General features: G+C 46.0%; 4 protein-coding genes and 1 long non-coding RNA gene across 8 annotated transcripts; 3 read left to right on the top strand and 2 right to left on the bottom strand.

Moving 5' to 3' along the window:
- The first annotated feature begins 448 nt into the window (after nucleotides 1-448).
- On the top strand, nucleotides 449-5005 carry ccdc152 (coiled-coil domain containing 152). Its single transcript, XM_086170752.1, has 7 exons — nucleotides 449-566; nucleotides 914-982; nucleotides 1413-1477; nucleotides 1646-1781; nucleotides 1961-2088; nucleotides 2620-2721; nucleotides 4277-5005. The coding sequence occupies exons 1-7, from the start codon at nucleotides 506-508 to the stop codon at nucleotides 4403-4405; spliced, it is 690 nt and encodes a 229-aa protein (XP_086026878.1). The 5' UTR covers nucleotides 449-505; the 3' UTR covers nucleotides 4406-5005.
- Nucleotides 5006-5811: 806 nt separating this feature from the next.
- nim1kb (NIM1 serine/threonine protein kinase) lies at nucleotides 5812-9393 on the top strand. 2 transcript variants are annotated; one of them, XM_086170424.1, is made up of 4 exons: nucleotides 5812-5995; nucleotides 6329-6817; nucleotides 6927-7195; nucleotides 8145-9393. In XM_086170424.1, the coding sequence occupies exons 2-4, from the start codon at nucleotides 6526-6528 to the stop codon at nucleotides 8913-8915; spliced, it is 1332 nt and encodes a 443-aa protein (XP_086026550.1). In that variant the 5' UTR covers nucleotides 5812-5995; nucleotides 6329-6525; the 3' UTR covers nucleotides 8916-9393. The 2 variants fall into 2 exon arrangements, with proteins under 2 accessions (XP_086026550.1, XP_086026549.1); XM_086170423.1 differs by having other exon boundaries at nucleotides 5812-6018.
- LOC147220964 (uncharacterized) lies at nucleotides 7051-8166 on the bottom strand. The gene is made up of 3 exons (XR_015107930.1): nucleotides 8111-8166; nucleotides 7193-7231; nucleotides 7051-7105 (listed from the first exon to the last, which is right to left on the bottom strand). It is a non-coding gene; the product is annotated as an uncharacterized LOC147220964 (long non-coding RNA).
- A 905-nt stretch (nucleotides 9394-10298) lies between the features above and the next one.
- On the bottom strand, nucleotides 10299-11902 carry LOC147220962 (growth arrest and DNA damage-inducible protein GADD45 gamma-like). 2 transcript variants are annotated; one of them, XM_086170472.1, is made up of 3 exons: nucleotides 11651-11902; nucleotides 11350-11557; nucleotides 10299-11237 (listed from the first exon to the last, which is right to left on the bottom strand). In XM_086170472.1, the coding sequence occupies exons 1-3, from the start codon at nucleotides 11791-11793 to the stop codon at nucleotides 11124-11126; spliced, it is 465 nt and encodes a 154-aa protein (XP_086026598.1). In that variant the 5' UTR covers nucleotides 11794-11902; the 3' UTR covers nucleotides 10299-11123. The 2 variants fall into 2 exon arrangements, with proteins under 2 accessions (XP_086026598.1, XP_086026599.1); XM_086170473.1 differs by having other exon boundaries at nucleotides 10299-11240; nucleotides 11651-11884.
- Nucleotides 11903-14143: 2241 nt separating this feature from the next.
- Nucleotides 14144-16408, top strand: LOC147220961 (growth arrest and DNA damage-inducible protein GADD45 gamma-like). Of its 2 annotated transcripts, none has more exons than XM_086170426.1 (3): nucleotides 14144-15093; nucleotides 15189-15396; nucleotides 15556-16408. In XM_086170426.1, the coding sequence occupies exons 1-3, from the start codon at nucleotides 14993-14995 to the stop codon at nucleotides 15667-15669; spliced, it is 423 nt and encodes a 140-aa protein (XP_086026552.1). In that variant the 5' UTR covers nucleotides 14144-14992; the 3' UTR covers nucleotides 15670-16408. The 2 variants fall into 2 exon arrangements, with proteins under 2 accessions (XP_086026552.1, XP_086026551.1); XM_086170425.1 differs by having other exon boundaries at nucleotides 15553-16408.
- Nucleotides 16409-24820: the final 8412 nt, after the last annotated feature.

The raw sequence follows: 24820 nt of genomic DNA, 5'->3' as shown, positions 1-24820 counted from the left end.
TCAACTTAGTTAACTTTTAAAAACTGGATTTCTTGAAATTCTCAAATTCCTTTTTTACAGTACGGCACATGCGCAGTGCAAGATCGAGTAGAACCAATTGCGCAGGCGTAGAAGGCACACACACATTAGAAGTAGTAGGTAATTTCAAGCTTTGTTTTTAATTTCCTCCGCCTGAAACGTAAATTCATTATTTTTCGCCACCATAATGACACAGCAAAATCGCGTTAATCTTGATAAGTTCATGGAAGAGTTCACACTTCTAGAGCAGGTAAAAAAAAAAGTTAATACAGGGCGGCAGCTAGCTTCACTAGCTAGCTACTGCACTTAAGTAATCGATGATCACAATAAAGTGGCTTTATTTTCAAAACATTATTTGACTGAGTCTTGGCTGAGTTAGATGAGGGAATGTGGAATATATATTTTGAAATTACCAGGCCATTTTGCACTCGTCTTTTCTCAGAAAATTGCCGAGCTACATGGCAAAAACAATGATTTGGAGCTCACGATGGGAGATATCAGTAGACAAACGAAGTACCATCAGACTCTGGAGAGAAACATGAATGAGGGTGAGTTTCTTGTCAGTTTACATTATAAACCCGAATTATAGTGCGTGTGCTGAGAATCGATGTTGCATATGTCTCCTCCTGCTGGTGCTCCATATCCCCAACAAAGGTCCCATTTAAATCTTTATTTTGAAAATAAATATGAAAAGTCAGTATTAGAAGACCCAAATCAGACCCACAGAAGCTGTAAGCTACTTGGCAGCACTGTATTTGACCGGGCCTGAATATTATAAATGCAAATTTTTAGATAAAAAAAAGTGATTTTGAGGACATGACATTTGCTTGTTCGTTGTTTTTCTGTGACTTGTTTCATGCTTGGGCCTCCTCAAATATTGATTTAACTGTTGCAGAGAGAGACAGCCTGCTTGCCACGGTAAACAGCCTGCAGCAGACTGTGCAAGAGCAGTGCAGCCTCCGAGGTAAATATCATTTGAACAATACTGTTTTTGCGTGTGTCCCTCTTTTTACAGCTGCATGGGTGTGCACCAGTGTTTTTTTCCTCCCTTCTTCTCATCTCTGCACTGTTAAACCTGCTGCTGACTGCCACATTGTTGTTCCTGTTTGACTTGTTTGTGCAGGTTAGTGTTGTCATGTATAAGAATTGTATCCAGCTTAAAAATGAGCAGAGGTGTAATTAAAATGAAAACACCAATGGCGTGACAAAACATTTGCAAAAACAAATAAGCGTTTCTATCAGGAAAAAATAACTTATCATATGTTTCTTTAGGAAGTCCACACTCATGTTTGGCCGAACCTCTGGATTAAACGATTACAAATAGAAACTGACAACACAATGTTAACATGATTTTAATGATCTTCTATAAATGTCCCATTCATTTTCATTTTTAGCGGAGAACGAGAAGCTGAAGAGCGATTTAGCAGACTCCAAAGACCAAAACAAGAGAGTAGCGGAGGCAAGGGCTGAGGAAGTGATCACACAAGGACAGATGAAGCAGAAACACAAAAGACACTTAATTTTGTTGAAATATTCCCCCAGTATCCCCAAAGGAAAACAAGACAGTAATGCAAATTAAAAGATAAATCTGTTGTGTCCCTCTGTGCGTGGTGTTCACATTTATTAGGATGGCGCGGCCGAGATTCAGCGGCTGCTCAATGAAATGAAAGTAGAGGAAGAGCGACACATGAGGGAGCTAGAGACTGTGAGGCAGAAGTGGCAGCAGAAGGTGGAGGAGGCCCACAAGGAGGGCCTCGATCAGGGTGACACACACTCTGTCTGAACAGCTGATGCTAGACAAGGAACTAAAAGTTCAAAAAATAAATGTGTTTTAGACATTTGACATATTTGTCTTGTGAAATCATATTTTACAATCCAATTTGCCCTAAAATGTAACATCCGCATCCAGATGAATCTTGAGTTTGGTGTTGTTTCTTACCAGTTCACGCTAAAGATGCTGAAATACAGAAGGTGGTGGAACAAAAGGACCAGGAGCTGGAGGACCTGAGGAAGAGGCTGAAGGACCTGGAGAAAGAGAGGCAAAGCGAGATCCTCAAATTAAAGATGGAGGTAAAGTTTGACACCCAAAGGTGTAGGTGTTTGTGATTGATGTCATGAACATACTTAATGCGGTTATTTATTTCACATCAATATTTTCTGTTTTAAAAGAGTGAAATAATAAAAAAATCAAACACTTTCTTGTTTTATGCAAGAGTTTAATAGGTGTCCCGCAATTCACTCAAACACTTTAAAGATATGGGATTCATTCCTTTTCAAAAATAAAGACATACATTTAGAAATCTTAACACGATATTACACCTCCTGTTAGAAATGTGATTTGCTTTCATTGTAATGAAGAGTAACTATTCCAGCTAAAGTTGTGGCTTTTCTCCACAACAGGTAACACGCCACAGTGTTAAGTTTTAAAATATTTGTTGCTTGTTTAATTTGATTTAGTTTTACATTCAGCTCAGTCGGCAATAGAATGCACGCATTTGTTGATTGGTATTTTGTGTACAAACCGTGGTAAGACAAAAGAAGTGTTCCTTTCATGTCCTAAATGTGAAAATGTATGGTATTCTCTCCTCTTCTTTTCATCAGTTTGGCTCAAAATTAGCTAGAATTCAAAATGCAGCCGACGGAAGCCTCCAGCAGCAGAAGCAACACGACTCCAACGTTATGGCACAGAGTTTCTTCAAGAGGGTAAGCAGCCTGCGCTTCATGTCGCACATTGGACTTCTCAGTTGAAAAGAACCGCAAAGCCCGCGTGAACCCAATGAACCTTTGTTCCAGACAAAAATTCTGGAACAGAAAAGAACATGCTCTTCCCATACTTCTTGGTCTGGGGGTGTAATAACACTTCATAAAGCACAGACGGAGAAAAAGCAAACTGAAACGAATGCCTAGTGAGTTAAGATAAAGATAAACGCCTGACGCCCCCAGAGCTTATCAACTCTTTGCAGCTCGATAATGTATCAACCTTACCAAAGCAAATCAAAATATGCTTTTGTTCGTGCACTTCAACACCAGGCTTAATGAATTAATGGCAAACTGTAGACTGTCTAAATCAGGGAAACAAACCGCCTCTCTCGGCCGTACTATAATCATCCAGCAGGAACAGAAGGACTTGTGTGGACCGTCGTTTCTGGGCCCGGCGAACCAAACAAAGGGGACGTTTGTTTTCCTCCTCGGTGACATTGTGCGTCCCTCACATGCAAACTTTGGCTAAGAGCACTATTAGTCCATTAGAGTTTGACCCTAAAAGTCTGATCCTGTTAGTACCCACCTTCTATATACCATTTCAGGCTGCTCCTCGAGCACAGCGAACTTTGACCTTAAAAGTATCCCTGGCCCAAAGCCCTGAGGACAGTGTGCAGACGGGCGTTGGAAGTACTAGCTCTTAGGCTAACAATGCGGACAAAGCATGCTTGCAGCAGTTTGCTTGTTCACATTTTTTTTATTCCAAGTTTAGTTATGCATATATATTGCCGTGCCTCCCAGTCTTTACAGTGGTTGAAATCAATACTTTTCTCAAGCTTAAATAATTCCCAACTGAACACGAGCAGGCTGTTGTTTTGCGTGAAGACAAAGAATGTCTGCAAATCTCAGTTAACTGCATTCTAAAGATCAGCTTGAGCTACATTTGATTTAGACTGAGTCAGACACGTCATGTCAATATTTGCCAAGCAATCATTTCTTTGTGTGTGTGTGTGTGTGTGCGTGCGCGCGTCTGTCTGTCTGTCTGTCACAGACAATAATGACCGGAGTTTGGAGGTAAAAGGACGTCTTGCAGATCTGGCAGACATTTTTCATTTTTTCCTACGGAATAACAAACATTAGAAAGGTTTAGTTCACATGCAGTACATGGAGGATAAAAGATTTGAATTGCTCACTTTGGGGTCTACAAGATATGACTGTTTATTTCTCTATTTTAATTTGTTGTTTTTACTCCTTTTTCCACAATAAATTAAGTGAACAAGGTGCAGATTCCTAGCAAATGAAAGGAGTTGGATAAAATTACTGCTTTGTTTAATATGAAAATCACACCATGTAAAAATTGTTTCATATGTTTATTATTTACAGAGTACACTGCTTTATATAAGTCTTTGGACATCAAATATAGTAATAATTCTATTATGTGCCGTTTTGTCATGTGCATGTGTGAGTTCCCATCAGTGTGTGTGTGTGTGTGTGTGTGCCCGTGTTCGGATGAACTGCTTGCACGCGTACTTGGATTAACTGTTAATGTGTCTTTCAGAAAATGCAATTCTTCCAGGAGGAGAAGAACAAGGAGATTGCGTCCCTGCGTCAACGAATCAGAGAGCTGGAAGAGAACCAGCCGGCTGGCCTGCTCAGCGACCGACGTCTGAAGAGGAGGAAGATCTAGGTTGTTTGGAGGCCGGCAGCCGAGAGGAGCCGCAGACCTGGCGATTCCTCGTGCTTATAAGACTGCTGTTTCTCTTCGCGACCTCTAGGTTCTGCATAACATGCTTTTTCAAGATAGTTGTTCATTTTTAAAGACTGTTGTATTGACCTCTACGCGCACTGCCTGCTCCACGGGTTGGCTTGCAGGTGACCCGCGTGCAGAGAGTACATTTAACCACAGCCTGTTTTCCAAGGGCGGTAATCCAATCAGACTCCCGAGAAGGAGGGAGGGACTCTGGGATGAGGCCACAGACAGCCGAAACGCCAATCCCATTCAAGAAATTACAGCTGACATTCAAAGAAGTCCTGAATAAATCAGCTCACACCGCTTTGGCAAATTTTGTCAACTTCCTTCATATCTGAAGTCTTCCTCTGTCACAGTTCTTAAATTTAAGAAGCGTCACGGTGTGGGACTCCTTCTGTTATACCCTTTGTTTTGGCTTTGCAGACAAGGTCAAATCAAATTTGCATTTCGATGCTGCAGCAAATTCTACCCACCAAACTTCCGAGCCCGTCCGTGTTTGGCCTGAGCGACTCCATCTGCGGTCACTTTGAAAAAACTACAAGCAAGATAATGTTATCTTTACAGAAATGATGAAAAATGTGCGCCAGGGACATGACAGTTTACCGGCAGCTCACATCTCATGTTCTCAGAGCTGTTCACGTGGGATCAGGAGACTCAGTGAGATCGGTGCACGGCCCGAGGGAGGAACCAACGGGATGCTGGGGTTAAATTCCTCTGCCCTTCACTTATTGATTTCTCCGTGCAACATTTAGCTCGTCCACAGCTCTTCTCTTACGTTTTAGAAGGTATTAACATGTTAGGAGAGTGGAGACACAACCTGCCAGACAACATTATACATCTGCATTAATTTGAAATGACCCGCTGAATATTTTAATCTCCGCAGACAGTAGCGGAGAAGACTTTTGAGCGCGTGCCGGCCTGCAGATGCGGCGCTTTGTGCCGTGAGAAGACACCTGTACCTCCCCATGCTCATCACAGGGACGACCCACCTGAACGGAGACGCCGCACCTGGTGAGGCGCTGGCTTACCGCTGAGTAATCTCTTTATCAGCGAAGAGGCCCACAACGCTAATCTCCATGAGAACATTGAGTAATGCTGTTGCATAACATTTCATCTCCACAAAAGCCAAGAGATCAGCCCTCGGTTTCCTACAAGACCACCCCCCGACCTTCAGGTGCATCTTTGCAAAACGTCCAAACTGAAGAACTTGGTTCACGCTTTGAGCGTTCAATGTCCGCCGCTGCGCGCTTTCCCCTTCGTTTTTTTTTTCCGGCCCCTGGATCGATCTCACGACATTTAAAGGGATTTGGAGAGAGCTAAATTAAAACTGGATTAAACTTCATGACACCACCTCAATGCACCGTCCCCTCGGCAGGGATGACGTGGGAGGTGGAGGTGGTGCGGAGGCGTGGCTCGGGGAAACCCTCCTCCCCTCCGGTGCGTGCTCGCCAGTGACCCAGGAAAGGGCGAATAATGACATCCAGGACTGGACTATCTGCTGGTTTTCTGCTGGTTCCTGTGTTGCAGGTGAAGAAAACACGCTTAGACAGGTGCGTCAAAGCCGGGTGGACTGACTTTTAGTTTCTACACATGCCAGACGCCCGGAATCTCGGTCAGAATCTTGTTTTCGATACTTTCTAAACCTTACATGAAATACCTTACAGCCGTTTGTGTAGATATTGGAAAATTGGATTTGAAAAAAAAAAAGCATGTCGTGGGTGAGATTTTCAGCAGTTATCCGTGCAGCATCCGTGTTAGGTCGAAAGTAGGTTGTGATGTCGTGAGATCAGTTTTAATGTCAGGACTATGTCTAATGACGTCACTTTGAATTAAACTGTTGACACTGATTCTTTGTTTCAGATTGGATTGTGGACTAACAAAACAAGTTGTTGTCCTCCGAATGTCAGACCGTGACCTGGATGATGCCAGCAGGGGCTCTGCTCACCGGCCGGACATGTTGAGTTACCTTAAAGACTGACGTATTACCATGTTGTTATACGGTGTTAGTAGTTTACCCGCAAACAAAAAGCTGTGAGATCCGCTTCCCGTCTCTGAAGATGACCTTTCATGCCGAAACGCCCGGCAACCAATACAACGTGTCCAGCCCGAAGTTCTACCACAGCCTCTACAGCCTGACGGACAGCTCCGATGGAGACGCGGAGGTCGAGGAGGGGGACGTGCCGCGACGCCTCACCCCGCTGCAGAAGCTCACCACGGACATGCACAAGGATGAGAAAACCATCAAGGAGCTGATCATCGGCCGCAGGGTGGGCTTCTACAAGGTCCGCGGGGAGATCGGCTACGGGACCTTCTCCCGGGTCAAACTGGCTTTTCACGCTTTGACGAAAGGTCGGTGGATGCGATTATCACACGCGCGAATAATGAGTTGCCTTTACCTTCCAGGGAGCACAAGTATATCGCTATTATCGGTCCAACGTCTCATCGCTTGTCCTCGTAGACAAAGTGGCGCTGAAGATCCTGGACAAGACCCGGGTGGACGCTCAGGCCCAGCGGCTGCTGTCCAGGGAGATCAGCAGCATGGAGGCCCTGCAGCACCCCAACGTGGTCCGGCTCTACGAGGTGGTGGAGACGCCGAGCCGCCTCTATCTGGTGCTGGAGTACGCAGGCGGAGGAGACCTACACAACCGCATCTGCAATGAGGGGAAGCTCTCGGACAACAGCGGCAAGATCACCTTCGCCCAGATTCTCTCCGCCATCAAGTACATGGTCAGTAACGGTTTCCCTCTCTGCAGGTGTCACACTCTGGAGGCAGAAAAATGTATTTAATTAAACTTTAGATGAAGAAATCATATCACACTTTTTAAAATCTTTTTGAAACTATCATATCCGCGTTTGACTTAATAAGTGATTTTTGTGTTTTTTTTTAAATAATTCAACCATTAGGAGCTCAGTGCTTTTTTAAACTGGAGAAAATGAAAGGGACTTAAAAGTATTTGCTATTTTTAAAAATAATCAGTCATGTAACAGTTCATGAAAAACCTGGAAATGTCTTAAATTATCTTCTCTTTTTTTTTCATCACCGGCATGCTTCTGATCATTGGGTATAAAGTTAACTTGATAATTTCGAAAGGTAAACTCCTTAAGCTCCATTGGCAAGTGTCTGTAGTATTTGTACATTTCATTTTTTTTACTTTACAGGACTGTCTCAGAAAATTAGAATGTTGTTAGAATGATGTTTTTTTTAATTGCATTACAGAAGATAAAGAACATTATTGAGACAGTCCTGTATATCATGGTAAAATCATAATCTCCGACATAAAACCACTGTCCAGTAAAAATCAGAAATAAATTAAAATTACTTGAGCTTGGGAGCCATAATGATGAACAAAAAATTCCCAAGAAAACAACACAAACTAAATGAAGTGACTGCACACAATCCAATATGGCGAACGTAAACAAAGCCATCTTCATCATATAGCGCCGCGTGACGACGTATTTGTCCGCTCCGCTTGCCAACTTGCAAATGTTTTTTGCTGCAAACACCGTTTGACGGAATATCGGAACAGACTTTTTCAACAAATTTAGCGGCGATGGAGACGTAAGCAGGAAACGCCCTCGGCCGAGAACCGGCCGTGTGCAGTTTTTAGCCGTCCCAACTCAGGGACGCCGCCGGTCTCTCACCCTCGACTAACACCTCCTGTGTTTGACGGCGCAGCACAACGTCTGCATCGTCCACCGGGACCTGAAGGCGGAGAACATCCTGTTCACCAGCAGCGGCTGCGTGAAGGTGGCCGACCTCGGGTTCAGCACGCGCGTGTCCAACCGCAACGACGCCCTGGACACCTTCTGCGGCTCGCCGCCGTACGCCGCCCCGGAGCTCTTCAGGGACGAGTGCTACCTCGGGCCCCCGGTGGACGTGTGGGCCATGGGGGTCCTGCTGTTCTTCATGGTGACGGGCACCATGCCGTTCCGCGCCGAAACCATGGGCAAACTGCGGCGGTGCATCATGGAGGGCTCCTTCGCCATCCCCCCCTGGGTGCCCGGGCCCTGCCAGAGGCTCATCAGGGGGATCCTGAAACCGGCGCCGGCCGAGCGTTACGCCGTCGACCAGATGCTGGGCTGCGACTGGCTCCTGCCCGTGGAGTTCCCGTGGGCGCTGGCGCCTCCCGAGCCGACCAGCCCCATGCAGGGCCTCCTGGACCTGCGGCGCAGGTCCTCCGAAGAGGAGGAGGAGGAGGAGGAGGAGGAGGTGCGCGACTCGCTGGAGGAGCTGGGTGTCACCCCGGAGCACCTGAGGAATAACCAGCTCAGAGACAGCCGCAGCCCCGTCACCGGCGTCTACCGGATCCTGCTGCACCGGGCGCAGAAGAGGAGGGGCTGCGACAGCCTGCCCGTGGTCCGGGGGATGGTGAGGGACCCCAAGAGGGAGGGGCTCCGGGCCTACAGGGGCCTCAGACACACCTCCAAATTCTGTGTGCTTTCCTGAGGTCGAAACGGACTGCTTTTATACCACCTTAGAATCACTTTGTTTTATACGTCACACATTCATGAGAACAGTGGATTCTTTTTTTTTTTTTTACTTTTGATAAACTTCCTTTAGGGAATTCGAAAAACAGAAAAAAAAACTTATGTGCCTGATGAGTCGATGTGCATCATTTCCTCTAAAATCCCCTACAGCCGAACTCTGCAGTTAAGAAGGTCGGCAAATATTTTCCTGAATATATGAAGTCACGTCTGCGGAGGTTCATCATGGTTGTGGTGAATTCTTGTTGAAGTCTCTCAGACACCGGGTGAAACGTCTTCAAGTGAAGAAAATTCAAGTCCAGTTGCCACAACAAGAAGATTTTGACAAGCATATTAATCCAAGTTATTTCATATTCAGTTAAGTATTTATAACATTTTCAAGTGATTTATTGACATATATTTTTAGTAACAGCCAAGTGACCTCTGTGTGGGCGAGAATAAACCAGCTGCTAAGAAGGCTCTTGTATTCCTGCGTGATATCCTCTGCAAGAGCGTGCACTTTACTCGAAATTCTACCGCGGCCAAACACCCAAAAGAGACAAAACGCTCTGAAAACTTACTCGCTTGTTTTCATCTGAAAAAGATGCATGTCATTACCAGCTGATGGACTGAAAGGGGGGGGGGGGGGGGTGGGAGGATCCCAAAGTGCAGCGCAGGTGGTTGCCGTTGCCTCCATCCCACCCCCTCTCAGAACTGACAGCCCCTCTTTTGTGCCCCCCTTTTTATCAAACTTAAACCCAATGTTTGCGTGTGAATGATCGTGCGTCCAGCAGCTGGCAGGACACCAGATGATATCTAGGCCCCTCTCATTGGCGCAGCCGGCCAGAACCGGCCAGACAGGCCGTCTCTTTTGGCACTGGAGGGAGGGAAGGAGGGTGGGAGGGGGTCCAACCTCCAACCCTTCCCCCCCCGAAGCTCCTCCCAAGCCCTGCCTTTGCTCGACCCCCACCTGCAGGAAGCGGCAGATGGCGCGGCGTGGCAGCGGGGACATCTGCGGGGCCAGACAATAGGCGGCTCTGTGCGGAGCGCCGGGGCCGCCGCTCCCGGGGCCCCTCTATTGTGCACCGCACTTTAAACATGCAGATGAGGCGAGGAGGAGGAGGAGGAGGAGGAAGGTCCTTTCTCTCTTTACTCCGAGTGGGGAGGGAGTGGAGGGGGAAACTGATGAAAGGTCTTCGCGCCCCGGAGGCAAATTAGCTGAGTTTAAAACTTTTGTTAGTTTTCACCCCCCCCTCCCTTCTCCATCACCTCTCACACTCTTTTTCTTCAGGCCCCTCAAACACACACACACACACAAACATAAGAGAAAGTGACGACACAAAAGGGTCAGCTTCTTCTTTTTTTATTATTATTACTATTATTATTATTGAGCGTTTCTCACTTAACAACCATCAAGGTTTTTTTTTTTGCGACGTCACACTGTCGTAAACGTTTCTGCTGTTGATAAACCTTCCTAGAATATTCTGACAAATTGACATTTCTTATACATTTTTTTTCCTAACAACAATTCAGCCATTTTCCAAAGTGAAACCTTTAGATGACTTTTTTTTTAAAAATATATTTAAGTTTTTTTTTCCTTTTTTTTTCTTTTCAAAAATCATTCTAAAGTGAAACCTTTAGAGAATTAAGACAACTCTGGAAAGTGGGAAACATTTCAGCTGACCGCAACTGCTGTCGTCGTTGCTCAGCAACGGAGGCGCATCCTCGAAAAAAGTCCCTTTTTCTCGGTGGCCTCTTCCTCGGCACCGCTTCGTCTCCTGCTGCGCGTACCTCGCCGCGCCACGGCCGTCCCGCGTGGATGCGTGGGGTGAAAACCCCCCCACGGCCACGCAGGACGCGCGGGTCGCTTCTCCTCCCTCTCCAAACCTCATCCGCACAAAGAATGAGGGTCGATGCGTCGCCCCTGCGCCGCGCCTGACCTCGTTCGCACAAAGAAGGAGGGTCGTGTCGGCGCGGACGGGACAGGTGGCGACGGTTCCACGGCGTGGAGTGGGGCCCCACGGGGGTGGAGCGGGGTGTTGTGGGGCCCCGGCGCCGTGCGGCCTGGACCGGAATCCTCCTCAGGAGGGTCCAGGGTTGAGCAGGAACAGGCTCACCCCTTCGTCTGCAGGGGGAGTATTTCCCAATAAGTAGCTCTGCGCCGTCACGAGTGGGGCGAAGACGCGGGGGTTCAGCGGCCTTGGAGGCGGATCTCCGGGAGCCAGTCGTTCAGACGCCGGCTCTCCTCGCAGAACAGGTGCAGCTTCTCCAGAGCGGGGTCCGCCCAGGAGCCGTCCGCCGGTTTCTGCTGGAACAAGAAGGAGGAAAACCTTCAGCCACACATCTTTTTTTTTCCTTACATATCACAATCATTGATCACTACATTTGCGTTTGACTTCTCCATCCTGGAAACGCACCGTGATCAGGACGCAGTGCGCGTCTTCCTGCTGGCCGCACTTGTCGCCGGCGATCTCGGCCAGCCGTTGCGCGTCTTCCACCCGGACGATGCTGATGTCGTTGTCGAAACAGAAGGACTGGATGAGCGTGAAGTGGATCTGCAGCGCGATGTCGCACTGGAACTCCTCGTCCATGGCCAGGACGCAGAAGGACACGCTGTCCGGGTCACTGCGGGAGGAAAGGAACCGCAAGTTAGATCTCGGATTGAGAAATGCGCGTGATGCGGGTGGGGAGGTCGCCGTGCGAGTGCGTGGTACTTACAGATTCATCACTTTAGCGCACTCGTACACGCCCACGGTGAGGGAGCCGTTTTCCTTGGCGCTCGCCAGGACCTCCTCCAGGGCCTGGCCGGCGCACTGTGCGCCATCCGACGGCTTCTGGGTCAGGACTTCCTCGAGAGTCATGGTGGATCTGCACGCAAAGGGGGCCGGCGATGCGGGAGGCTGACAGATAAAGAAAATCCGAGAGGAGTGTTTGGCTCCACGCACCGCAACCCTCACGCATTTATAGCCCGCCGCTCGTGCGGTGCGGTGAAAGCGCCGCGCTCTGATTGGCTGCTCCTCAATGGTGTATTGGTATGATAATGCTATTGTCGCACTCCGGCTCGTGGCAGATTGATGGGGGTCATCGAGATCCACACACACACACACACACACACACACACACACATACCCCTTCCAGCAGCCCCCCTTCTAAAAAAAAAAAAAAAAAAAAAAAAAAAAACCTCAAATAGCTTCATTTAAGAGGGGGTTTTGTGACTGCAGGACTTTGCAGCGGCTTTACGCGCATGCACGACGACTTTACGCGTGCACAGGGGCGGGTCATCTGCAAATATTCTGCACAGATGCAAAAAAAAAAAAAATTCAAAGTATTATAAGTGTTTTACTGTTTCCGGTTTACAAAAATAAAAGCACAAATTAACCAAACACACGAGAGCGGAAGTGGATATTTGTAACTTTACAAACTGTGTTGGTGAGGCGAAAGTGTGTGTGCGTGGACGTGGGTGAATGCCCCCCTGCAGCAGCTGAGACAAAGGGCAGGTGGGCGATGCCATCTGTGGACTCGCCCATTGTGCACGCAGGGGCCCCCGCCATTGTCACGCACGCCATAGAAATGCAAAGAAGCAGCGCGTGCCACGGCGCCGTGCGCAATCTGCGTGGCGCAGACCACGTGGTGCATCAGCTGTTCACGTCTGGACTTTTTCTTCTTCTTCTTTTTTCCTCTGCACTCCAGGAAGGAGACGAACTGAAAGCCAAACAAGACCAAAACTGGACTCGTTTCACGCACACGCGTGAAGGGTTTCCCTCCTGTGGGTGATGACCTCAAACGCACCTTGCGCCGTGACAACCCCACTGGAGTGGGTGCAGGAGCGTGGACGGGGGGGATGACAGAGGTTGGCCTGATTGATTCACCACTATTGTTCTTGCGGCAGATGGTGAACTGTCGCTATGAGTGCCCCAACACACACACACACACACACACACACACACTCACCCACACCCACGGAAGAAGGGGGGGTCCACCCACCCACCCACTCATCCCCCGAGGCCGCGCCACTCTTTTGTACAACCGGCTCGTCTCTGCTGTCTGAGTTTCTACTTATTCAAATTGTTTTATTTGAATGCCAATGAAGGCAGCTTAAGGGCCGAACGTTCATGCCACGCGTGTGTCAGGCGCGTGGAATCTGATAACACACACACACACACACACAGACGCACTGAGTTTGGGTTGTAAACAGAAGGCGCAACAGGGGAGGCCTATCAGCGAGAGTTATTTCGCCAACAAACTCATTTGTTTATTGGTGTGTACCGTGCACGACGCGTGGGTGCAATACGCGCGCAAGTCGATACCCACGGCATCTGCCGCCGCGACAGGTGTGGGTGCTCGGGGGGCCTCCGTCACCTGCTGCGCCGCACAAAAGAGCTCCCCGTGGGTTTCCCCTGACGGAGAGACGTGTTTTTTTTTTTTTTTTTAATCTTAAAATTCATTTAAACACGCACGCACACGCACACACCAGGAAGTACACGAGTTAGTAAAGACGTGACCACGCGTGATTGCGTGGATTTTCACTCTTTCACAATGAAGTGTTTTCACCGAGCAGGTGCAACCGCATTTCAGTCATCCTGCAACCCCCCCACTCCCACTCCCACCCCATTCCCCGTGGGAGACAGATGGCATCTCCCGGTTTCCATGGAGACGGATCCAGACAGATAAGGCGCGGTGGCGCGTCCAGATGCCACGCGCCTCCGGTGAGGTCCGGCTTTACGCATGCAAAGCGCCGGCGCGTGCCACCGTCCAGTCTTACACACACACACACACTCTTACACACGCGTGAAATTTTCGATGCATATGTATGGACTTCTGTGACAAAACTCCAAATGTTTACATTTCAACAGGCTTCATCATCACATTATTACTGTTAGTACGCCTATTAGTAGTGCTGATTATATTATTATATTATTATCATTTTATACTAATGTAATTAGCATTATTCTTTACATCACTATAATAATAATAATTATTATTATTTTTATTTGTAGTTATAGTATTAGTAGCATTAATAATGATAATGATTTTTCCTTGTAGTTGTAGTATTAGTCGTATCAATAATGATAAGGATTTTTCTTAAAGGTATAATTCTTGTCAAATACGTATTTTCCCTGAAAACTGTGGAATTAGACTGGAAACAGAACGCTAGAATTCCACGCTGACTCAGTCGACCTATCAAGAGTTAATTGTGAGGCAAAAGGAAAACTGAATTTGGACTTTTATTGAGTCATTCAATGTTATGACACTTGATAAATACAAATATATGTAGATCCAGATGTTTTTTCCCCTTTAGCTTAAGTTCATTGACAACTTTTATTCAACTACGCCCTGGACGACATCAACCCCCACCATATAATTATATTCACTTATTAAGAAAGATGTAGATACCCACAGTAGAGTCTTAAGCTATTTTTTAATCAAGACAAAATGGAACTATCGTCGGTCTTTCAATTCTAATGTTGAAATAAAACATATCAGTGTCGCGCAACTAACAGTAACCAACAGTGATTAAATCCCCTTAGAGATAAACGTGTTTATCTCGGTGAGTTTCTTTTTCTTCTCCCCGCAGCCGTTTGTTGTGAAAGCTGTCGCGCGTGTTTATCCCCAAACTCGTCGGAATCTGAAAAACTCCCCGTCGGTGAATGTTACGGCGAACCTCCATTCGTATGCAAACACGCCAACATCGACCAACTCCGGCGCGAGTCGGAGCTAAATGTTGATTCCGACTCCTCCAGAAGCCCCCGGCGCCGCTCCTCCTGCTGCTTTATTATCCCTTTTTTTTTTTAGCCCAAAAGAATAATTTAAAGGTCAGAGAGTTTGTCGGTTTGATCCTTTCAACCCGAGCCGCTCCAACCTCCTGAGACTTTCTATAGGCACGCGTCCCTGAGGGTGGGCGGAGGCTGCCGGGCCTGTTGTGGCCATTGTGCTGTCGGGGAGCCAATCGGGAGGTGAGCGCGTGTCGCATCCCGGGGTATAAAAACCCCGTTGGGGTTCAGAGGGGGGAAGCAGCTCAACCTGGGCCGTTAGGGTTTATTTTTTTCTGAAACTTTCACCATGCGGTGTCCCGAAAAAGCTCTGGAGGAGGCGTTGCTCTGCGCCCGGGAGGAGTCTCGACTCACGGTCGGCGTTTACGAAAGTGCAAAAATCATGAACGAGTAAGTCCGACGTTGCTTTCCCTTTCTTTCGCCTTCTCCATTCACGCCATCCAGAGGTGTCGCGGTATCTAACAGCAAGCGGTTCTTCTTCGCAGTGACCCGGACAGCGTGTCCTTCTGCGTCCTGGCCATGGACGAGGAGTTCCGGTGCGACATCGCGCTGCAGATCCACTTCACGCTCATCCAGTCCTTCTGCTTCGACAACGACATCAGCATCGTCCGGGTGGGAGACGCGCAGCGGCTGGCCGAGATCGCCGGCGACAAGTGCGGCCAGCAGGAAGACCCGCACTGCGTCCTGATCACGGTATGTTTCCAAGATGGAGAAGTCAAACGCAAATCTAGTGATAAATGATTGTGTTACATATATGTGTACTTTGTGGTGCATATGTAGGAAAAAGAGGTTTCCATATGAGTGCTTTAGAGAAGGTGTCGCTGACGGTTCTCCTCCTTCTTGCTCCAGCAGAAACCGGCGGACGGCTCCTGGGCGGACCCCGCTCTGGAGAAGCTGCACCTGTTCTGCGAGGAGAGCCGGCGTCTGAACGACTGGCTCCCGGAGATCCGCCTCCAAGGCCGTTGAACCCCCGCGTCTTCGCCCTACTCGTGACGGCGCAGAGCTACTTATTGGGAAATACTCCCCCTGCAGACGAAGGGTGAGCCTGTTCCTGCTCAACCCTGGACCCTCCTGAGGAGGATTCCGGTCCAGGCCGCACGGCGCCGGGGCCCCACAACACCCCGCTCCACCCCCGTGGGGCCCCACTCCACGCCGTGGAACCGTCGCCACCTGTCCCGTCCGCGCCGACACGACCCTCCTTCTTTGTGCGAACGAGGTCAGGCGCGGCGCAGGGGCGACGCATCGACCCTCATTCTTTGTGCGGATGAGGTTTGGAGAGGGAGGAGAAGCGACCCGCGCGTCCTGCGTGGCCGTGGGAGGTTTTCCGCCCCACGCGTCCACGCGGGACGGCCGTGGCGCGGCGAGGTACGCGCAGCAGGAGACGAAGCGGTGCCGAGGAAGAGGCCTCCGAGAAAAAGGGACTTTTTTCGAGGATGCGCCTCCGTTGCTGAGCAACGACGACAGCAGTTGCGGTCAGCTGAAATGTTTCCCACTTTCCAGAGTTGTCCTAATTCTCTAAAGGTTTCACTTTAGAAGTTTTAACGCTGGCAGAGAGACTTGAAATTGTTCGCAAATTCTCCGAAGGGAAGTCTCATGATCAAACTATTATAGGTGTTTGATAAAACGTAAAATACATCTGCTATTGTAGTAAAAAAATTGCTTTCTGCCAAAATATATATGAAAAAAATAACATGCAAAACGTGAAAAAGGCAAAGTTGAAATGGGAATCTACATATTGATATGGGATTATTACCAATCTGATATTTACCTTTGTAATGTGACTTTCTCCAAATAAAAAAAAAAATTTTACACACGAACAGCAGTTTTCATCCCTCCATCTTTGACCTGCACGCTGTCGTCAGACAGGTTGGATCCAAACGTCCCTGTAGCACAGCAGCTCCAGCCTCCTTTGACCTTTTGACCTCCGTCATCTGAAGGGCCCCTGTACATTCGGTCTGAACGGATGCAACTGCGATCATAAAACATAAAACAACCCAAACATCAGCCGGAATGTGTGAGAGTTGGCGTGAGATGAGACAACAGTAGAAAACACACTTAGTAGATGAAGTTCTGTGTGTGTGTGTGTTAACTAATTGTCTGAATAAATGGGGAGTCGCTGCCCTTTGCGTCCATTAAAAAGCAGCTCTTTTATATTTTAATTCATGCAAAAACTCGAGAAAATGTGCAACTCAGCTGTTTTCTGGAATGATCCATCCTTTCACGTATCTCAGTGATGAATATCATTTTTGATGGCTTCCAGACTCCAAAATTGTCTGTTGGTGTGAGTGAATCATGTGATCATGCGAGCAGGTAAGCAGTGTCAGTAATGAATGAATGAATAAGAATGAATGAATGACTGTTCCGAACCCCCGATTGAGATGATTCTTGAAATTGGTCAATATAGACGCCGCGATCAACAAGTACCTAAACACATATTTTATCATAAATGAGCACGAGCATAAAATGTATATATATATATATGTATATATATATATATATATATATATATATATATATATATATATATATATTTAATGAAATTATTTTATGACATATAATTATTATTTCATGGCTAAAATGTGATGCCTGTATGTCGCTTTTATATTAGCATGGTTATACTTCATGTATCTCATCTGATGCTATAGATCAGGCGTCCCCAACCGTTTCTGCACCAGCAACCAGTTTTCTGCATGAAAATGTTTCTGTGGACTGGCTACAGGTGCAGGGGCTCAAATTATGAAAACTTTTGTCAGTTTACAGTATTTAATCTGAATACACCGATTAAAATTACAATATTAAGTGCAATAGTAAGGTGAAGGCGGAAAAAGTCGCTTTTCAAAATAAAATCTGGAAGGTCTAATGAGTACATACAGCGGCATGCAAATACACATATACATATACATATACATATACATATACATATACATATACATATACGTATATGTATACATACACACATACATACCGTATCCATATATACATACACATAACCATACACACACACACATATAATTACACATATATATAACAAACAAAAACACATGCAAAAACATAGATCTACGCATTCATATATGCATTCATATACACATACATATATACATAAACATTTATATACATAAACATAAACATTGATATACATATACATATTCATTTATACATGCACACATACATGCAAACACTCATACATATATTCGCTTATTCATATACATATACATATACATATACATATACATATACATATTGTGGTGTAAGGCAGGGACTGGCCAGCAGAACCCCATAATCCTTTGCAATTGATGATGATGATGATGGTTGAAGAACTACATGAATTATTGCAAAATGCACATTACCTACACATACACATACACATACACATATACATACATATACATATACACACAGATGTTTTTTATGTATATATATGTATATATATATACATATACATATACATATACATATACATATACATACTTGTTTTACATGAACATATTCACACATACATATACATATTCACACTCACACACACACACACATATACATGTAGAGATACACACATATCCATATCCATATCCATATCCATATCCATATCCATATCCATATCCATATCCATATCCATATACGTTGTATATGTATTATATGTATATTATACATATACATACTTTCTCCACTTAGCAACAAATATTCTCTAGAGTTTTGCGCAAAAAAAACAAAATAGTTAGCTTAGTATTATAGCATTATATCATTATATTGAGAAGAGGCACCTGCATCATCCTGATGCTAAGCTACAGCTCACCTGTTGCAGATACAAACAGACATGAATAGTTATTTTCATGTTTAAAGAGAGGTCATGTTTCCCGCTCCAAGTATCTTTGGAGGGTTGTAAAGACTTGGCCGGGTGAGTTGTTTTATCTTATCCGACCGAGTCAGTGTCGAGCTCATTTTAATTATAATTGAAGGAAACTTCATTTGATCATCTGCGAAGACATTAATGTCCAGCGAACAGCAGCTGGGCTTCAGTGAAGGTGATCTCTTGCTCCCGGCACACGCTGCTCTTTCTGCTCCGGTTCAATTTGTGATTCACAACTTTTAAAGGGGCTTTTGTGTCTTTGGATTCAAAGTAAAACCCCCCGCCCCCCCACCCCCAATCGACCTCTGTGTTCATTTTGTGGGGTCAACAGCTGCTGCGGCCCCCGTGTCGCAGTGTGACACACACATACACACACACACACTGTCAAAAAAAAAAGGAAGGAAAAATGGACCCAAGCAGAACCAGCTGAAATGCAATCCCCTTTAAAACCTTGGCAACCAACCCTGCGCTCAAACCATCTGCCGTTCAATTTACTGACGAGGAAAAAGAGAGGGAGGAGTGGATGGGGTGAGTTGGTGGCTCCGGCTCCGGCTCCACCCTGCAGCCATTCATCCTCGAGCAACAAGATCCCTCAACAGGCAACAGGAACACGCCTGGAGCACAGCGGCTCCACCTGCAGCTACACCGCCGCTGTTATCACTCCGACAAATAAGTGGGAGGACCCCGCATCGCCCCATCTGTGTGTGTGTGCCAAAGAGCTTTATCCAGGCTGATCTGTTTCCATTCAAACATTGAAGCATGTCTGCTCCTCTTCCTCTCCTTCAACCCGAACTGCACTTGCAACCCCCCGCCACCCCCAAACCCCTCCCAAAAAAAAAAGAGATCCACTGCAGCCACATGGTGCTCCTGAAGCGTCCACCCTTAGCTTTTAAAGCCCCCCCCTTCCCTAAAGTCTTTTCAGCGGGCCGCAGAGCTGCAGCAGATGGTCCCGACGGCCTTCGGGCTCGATGAGTTGGCATGATTTCCTCTGTTTATCTGCGTTTCGGACGAAACAAAACAACGAGACGCCGAATCGACGACGGGGATAAGGCACGGGAGCGAAGAGAGGCGGCGAGTTCTGGAAACCACACAGTATCGACTTGTAGAGGATTATTGTAAAGTGTCCAAGATGCTCATCATGTCAGTTGTATTTGGTGAAATACAACACACACACACACACACACACACACACACACACACTAACACATGCTGCATGAACTCAATACAAAGTGTGTGTGTGTGTGTTTGCGTGCATACTCGTTGGTTGACAAGGGGAGGGATAACGATAAGAGATCCATCAGGCCACCTGGTGAGTTCTGCAATCGCCTGTAATACAAAGACACACACACACACACACACACACACACACACACACACACACACACACACACACACACTTGCGCAAGTGCATGCAGAGGCGGTGTGGATCAGATCATTTGGCAGGAGCGGCTTTTCACTGATGGTTTTGGCCGTTGATCGGAGACGACCAGACGCGCGATATCGGAATAAAAGGGTTTTAATTGAATAATGCCGAGGGGCTGCACTCTGTGGCAACGTTTCAAAGCGCCGCTTCGGGTATCAGGCAGTTACCGACGGCAACAAACAAAAAAAAAAGCGAGCTAATCTGTGACTACGCCCGACCACCGGACGACAGGCCGAGATAAGCTTCGTTGAATTGCTGTCGGCCATCGGATCGGGATTTTATTGATCGACAGATAAATGTGTCGCCGGGGCGATCGGATCCGCTGTCTCATCCACAATGCAAACTTTATCAGCGGACTGATTTGTTTGTAAACAGCAAGAATCAAGACAGGAGGAGTTCAACATTTAAAGCGTGCATCTTGCAACGGCGTGCAAACACACGGTTTGCGCGTGATGGTGCGTGGTGTGTGTCGTGTGCCGTCAAGGCGGAGAGGAGTTGGGGGCGCTCGCTGAGTTTTCGCTGGATGTAAGTGAGGGGTTTCCCTCTCCCTCTTGTACCAGAACACACACAATCCCAATGTCAAGTATCGCATTGTGCGTGCGTTAGTAGCTGTGTTTGTGCAGCAGAAACAGACACGCACATACACACCGCAACACTCCTCGCCCTCATTACAACAAAACTGGGACAAAAGCTCCGACCGACACTCCTATGCGCCCATCAATGGGCACATAAAGTGGGAGGACGACAGCAGGGGCCCTGCGCCGAGGTTCCAGCCAGACCCCCGGCCCTCTCGCCTCTTTTGTCCTGAAAGAATAGCGAGATTCAGGAGCAGCTGCTGCTGTTGCTCTGGACATTTGAGACAGCGCCTTTCACTGAACACAAAGTCTGGAGCTGTAAGTGTGTGGACTAGAGGGTGGGGTGGGCGGGGGTGTGTGTACACAAAAATAAAGGCACACTTTGCCGGCTCGACGTGGACGGCGCTCGGCCGTCGGATGAGCCGGGGGGGGGGTGGAGGTTTGGGTGTGGGGGGTCGGGGGAGGGCGGGGTCGGTTCGGGTGACTAAAAGCGGAGGAAGTTTTTAAAGTTGACTCGAACCACATCAGTCTCGGCACAATGGAGCCCCGGAGCTAGGCCATATGGAGCGGGGACGTCATCTGCTCCTAGAGCACTCTAAGAAGAATGCGGCCTGAACCAGTGGGAGGCCAGGGGTCTGATCCGGCTCTACCCGGTGACAGTGGATCTCCGCTTTCTGATTGGCTGTCAGCCCTCCTCATTTACTGCGTCTCAATTAGCCAGGCAGTTCTTCACCTTTTCGTTGTGGAGCTGTTTTTCCATGCACACTTGCTCACTAAGTTCTAGATCCACTGTGGTTTCCCACAGCTCGCTACAGATGCAGCCCGTTCGCTCTGGCTAGTATGCTCTCTGACAATCCAGTCAAAAGGTGTGTGACACACTGACATTAGCGTAGTCTTCTAGAAGGCATCGGTGTCCCAACTCAAAATCTGATTGGTCGAAGCAACAGTTTCATCAACATTTGTTTTTTGCCAGAGCACCCGTGAATCGGATTCTGCTGGCCTCCAGGCAGATTTCTTTGACTTTGGCCCTGCCTGGCAACAAAAAACAGATGAAATTTGATTGGTTAAATGCTCTTTGTTCAATAAAAATACATGTCTGGAAGCAGCACAGTCAGGGAAAAAGCTACGAAGGGCAGTGGACAGACAGTTTGGAATTATTTAATCAGATTCGAGATTCAAAATATAATTAAGATTCAATTATGATTAAAATCAGTCTGTGATTCAGGTTTTTTTAGGCCAGCAGAGAAGGCCTTGCAGGCCCTGACGGCCCACCACTGATTGAATCCTAATCGTGTACATCCAGACACATAAATTAAAATCATTCATTTTTGAGACAACTTGAATTTAGCATCAATAACATACACCTCGTGGAATTGGAAAAACCCATAGGATATCGTCATGCATGAGTGTTATTACTTTTGTTCTGCACAGGTGTCATTGGAAGCGCAGCGCCTCCTAGTGAGCGCAACCGTTTCAGGGAAAAGCCAAGTGGAAAATGAGTTCTAGCCAGTTGCTGTAAACAGAAACCTTGTTTAAAAAAAACAACACATTTTTCAATGATTCCTGAAGTCCTTCCATCACCCATTGGTGTCAGAAGCTTCTGGAAGTTTGTAAAATGTACTTTATGAATTTACCGTGCATTTTCCCATTACAAATCCAATTTAAATCAAAATTTCCGACTATTATTTTGAACCATCTCTGCTGAATGGGAGTGACATATAAGCTCATAGATCCGTGGAAAGCAAAAGTATTAAATATGATATAAACAAACAGCTCAGACATGTTGAATTGTAGCGTAAAAATGCCTAAATTTTCCTCTGGCTGGCAAGTCAGTTGACAAAAGAGATCATTCACGCAAGTGATAAAGAACTTGAAATGATCGATACAAAATGAATAGATAATAGAATGAATCCAAACAAAATCTCTCCTCGATCTTAATTGAGGTGGAATTGTCTTTCACAATATCGGAATAAATGATCAATCAACACCGCAATCACAATTCTGTCCACTTGTCCCAACTCCTAAATATTAAATCATTATTCATTTATCAATTAGCCGGACAACTACAGCTAACGGGACCAGGAAGACAGGTAGTAGAGTACTTGGTGTGTTTCCTGGAAGGAAAGCAGACAAGGACCCTTGGTGGTGCAATAAGGAAGCGCAGGAGGGTGTCTGATGACTTGTATGCTTGCTTGGACCCTTGGTGGTACAATGGGGAAGTGCAGAAAGTGCAGGAGGGTGTCTGATGACTTGTATGCTTGCTTGGACAGTCAACTGGGAGAGCCGGAATTCTCTGCAGAGCTGATGAATGAGGAAAATGAGAACGACCCATTGTGGACCAGAAAGTAGTAGTCAACATATCTCCTCTTGATATACAAAGGAATCGAGAGCACTATCCCACGGCGACATGAAATGAACAAAACAATAATAACAGAGTGCAAAGTTAAACAGTAAAGCGCACTATTACATTAAACAGTAAACACTGAACTGTAAGGTATAAAATACAGCCGGTAAAGTAAAGATGACAGATATTTGACGGCATGAAGACTGAAATGTATAAATATGCTTAATTTGAAGATAGAGAGTTATTTTTTGCACAGTTTTGTGCAAAAGCGCAGTAAGTGATATCATCATGGTATGTGGCAAGGGTGGGCAATTAGTTTGGATGGCGGGCCACATTTCGTATTTGATTTTTATGCACGGGCCAACTAGATATCATGTACATTTAACAAAATGAAAATTGCAATTTAAATATTTACATTTTTTTTGGTATCTTATTTCAACTTCAAAATAATGAATGATCATATAAATGTACCTACATTATTTTGCACATAATCACCCATACAAAATTTGACAAAAGGAAAAAATAAGGAGTTTCTTTATTCAATAGTGATTGAAAATACTTAGTAAAATATTCAAAGATTACATTTTGGCAGGCTGGATAAAAATGCAAAATGGGCCGGATGTGTAAAACGCCCAGGTCTGGTATATGGTATGATATGGTATAATAGCAGCATAATGTTTTTGCATGATGAGGGCAAAATAGCAGTAGTGCAAAAAAAATAATAATATTGAATTGAATATTGGAAAAATTGCGATATATTATCAGAGTAGCAAGTGGAAGAGTTTAGTGAGGTGAGGATGATGAGGATAAAGCAAAGAATTAAGTATTCCTACTGTTGTCCCACAGTGGCGAAATTTCAAGAAAACAAGAGAACCATGAATGAGAAAAGTTTTCCCCCTCCAAAACCTTTCAATCGGGGAACCCAAAGGAACGATCCTTTTTCGTCATCTCGTGGTAAAATCACGGTACTGCATATTCAGGCAGGAACGTGCAGAAAGGAGAGTCTGGCGCCCCCTTGTGGCCAAAACCTATTACTGCACCACAGCGCTGAGAGCTTATCGCATAAATAAAATTGCACCTTATCCATTCATTCATTTGCTTGATTGTTGTTTTATTTTTTGAGCAATCAAATCCAGAAGAAATTATATTCGGTTGAACACAGAAAAACAAAAAAAAAGAAAATCAACATTCATCATGTGTGACACATTATCCAACCAGAACTACTTCTACTTTAACTTCTTCTCGTGCTTCTACTAAATATATATGATATAATGAAATACGCTGATTTCTAAATATTCGTTTCTCTGCTGGATATTAGCACATAGAATTACTTCACAATAATTTCATTCATAGCAGATTTGTACTTTTTATTTCACTTTCCAGTGGTACTGCGTGTCCTGAATGTTTGTTTGTCTAGTATTTTAGCACCCGAGGGGTTATCTGGATTATCTTTCCTTCCATTTACGATATAAATCAATTCAAACAAATCTTGCTAAAAGCTTAACACCTTTTTTTTGCACTTTGTAGTTATTTATTTATTGTTTTCTTAGGCAAGTGGCGGTGCTTAGCGCTTCTGCCTCACAACAAGAGGGTTCTTCTCTGCGTGGAGTCTCTGTTTTCCCCTAAATCGCTCAAATGTGTGAGTGAATAAGTGAACAAATGGTTGTATGTCTCTATATCAACGGTCCTCAAACTGTTTTGTACCAGGGATCGGTCTTATGCATGAAAATGTTTCCGTTGAGGGGTTTAAATAATAAAAACGTGTCAGTTCCCAGCCACTTTATATTAGGCAATTACAATAAAACAGTCGTTTTTCAAAATAAGATACTGCTCACTGCTCTAAATGATGCGTGAATGACAGAGTGACTGGTTGGACGTCTCTACCTCTTGCCCAATGACGGCCAGGATTGGCTCCAACCCTTCCGGCAACC

This window comes from Fistularia commersonii, chromosome 23 (assembly GCF_037954325.1).
Source record: "Fistularia commersonii isolate RoL2024-O1a breed Wild chromosome 23, RoL_Fcom_v1.0, whole genome shotgun sequence".
Lineage (NCBI taxonomy): Eukaryota > Metazoa > Chordata > Actinopteri > Syngnathiformes > Fistulariidae > Fistularia > Fistularia commersonii.
Note: the sequence above shows the minus strand (reverse complement) of the source record. Positions and strands in the feature narration are given on the sequence as shown.